This window comes from Helobdella robusta (assembly GCF_000326865.2).
Source record: "Helobdella robusta unplaced genomic scaffold HELROscaffold_22, whole genome shotgun sequence".
NCBI classification, from domain to species: Eukaryota; Metazoa; Annelida; class Clitellata; order Rhynchobdellida; family Glossiphoniidae; genus Helobdella; species Helobdella robusta.
In genome coordinates, this window is record NW_008704170.1 from 2,354,177 (window position 1) to 2,355,734 (window position 1,558).

At 34.8% G+C, this 1,558-nt stretch overlaps 1 protein-coding gene across 1 annotated transcript in view; it reads left to right on the plus strand.

The window, feature by feature from the left end:
* HELRODRAFT_78096 (hypothetical protein) overlaps positions 1-1,453 on the plus strand; it is a gene marked incomplete at both ends in the record, with an annotated part of 2,420 nt that extends 967 nt beyond the window's left edge. The window contains one exon of the mRNA XM_009018758.1: positions 1,247-1,453. Within this exon, the coding sequence (XP_009017006.1) occupies positions 1,247-1,453 (207 nt within the window). The remainder of the gene's footprint in view (positions 1-1,246) is intronic.
* Positions 1,454-1,558: the final 105 nt, after the last annotated feature.

A 1,558-nucleotide genomic window follows, 5' to 3' on the forward strand; every position in this document is an offset into this window, starting at 1 on the left:
TTGTTGTCGTTGTTGTTGTCGTTGTTGTTGTTGCTGTTGTTGTCGTTGTCGTTGTTGTCGTTGTTGTTGTCGTTGTTGTCGTTGTAGTTGTTTTTGTTGTTGTTATGTTAAGGATGATGACGACGAGGACGATGATGACAGAAAAGATGATGATGACACTTTGAAGATGATGACACATTGGAAGGAGATGCATGTGTCAGTTGCGCACACGTGAGCACACATACATGCAAACAACCAAACAAACATACACATGCACACGCACACATACACACACACACGCGTACACAAACAACGCATACATAGACTCCTACATACACACGTACAAACACACACACAAAAACATACACACACACATATACACACACGCAAACACACACATAGACTTTTTACGCACACACACACACACACACACACAAACACACACACACACACAAACACACACACATACACTCCTTACGTACTTGGGTGGATACATAACTTTATACTGCCCTACTCATTCCAGTGCATAACTCCTTAATGTTCACATTATAAACTATGATGGATTAGTCATTAAATTCACTTTTAAACTGCTTTTCAAATAAATATATGAATTATTTAGCGTGCAGTTGTCTTAGGAATAAACGAAATGGTATTCTATATGGATATATATGGGATCTATGTAATTATGAATGGCCTCTCACCAATGTTTTCCTAACAACAACAACAACAACGACCACAACAACAACAACAACAGTATTAAAAGTAATAGTACCACAGATGATTGTAACAGTAATAATGCTAACATAACATTACATTACATTACAGACATTAAATTATTTATTATACATAACACTATAAACAATACTATACACAATACTATACATAATTCTATACAATACAATACATAATACTATATCTAATTCTATACATAATACTCTACACAATACAATACATAATACTATACACAATACTATACAAAATACAATACATAATTCTATACAATTCTATACACAAAACTATACAAAATACAACACATAATTCTATACAATTCTATACGCAAAGCTATACAAAATACAATAAATAATTCTATACAATTCTATACACAAAACTATACATGATACAATACATATTACTCTACACAATACAATACAATTCTATACGCAAAACTCTACACAATACAATACATATTACTCTACACAATACTATACAAAATACAATACATCACATACCCCACATTACAAATTTCTTACTACTAATTCCAACGCAGGTGTTCGCTCAGCAAGAGCGCCGAAAAATTACCAGCTCCGATCCGGAACGCCACAATGCAGATATCAGCAAGGAACTGGGAAGGAAATGGCGGAGTTTGAGTATCCTGGATAAAAAACCGTACGTGGAGTTGGCACGGAGTCTGCATCGACTACACCAGATAGAATTCCCAAATTATAAATACAAGCCGCGAAAAAAACGCGAAAGCTTCGCTAAAAATCGACAAGTTATAGTGGCCAGTGAAATTTCTGGTTTAAGAGAGTGGAGAGGTAGTAGTAATGACGTCAGAATTGACGATGATGACGATGTTGTT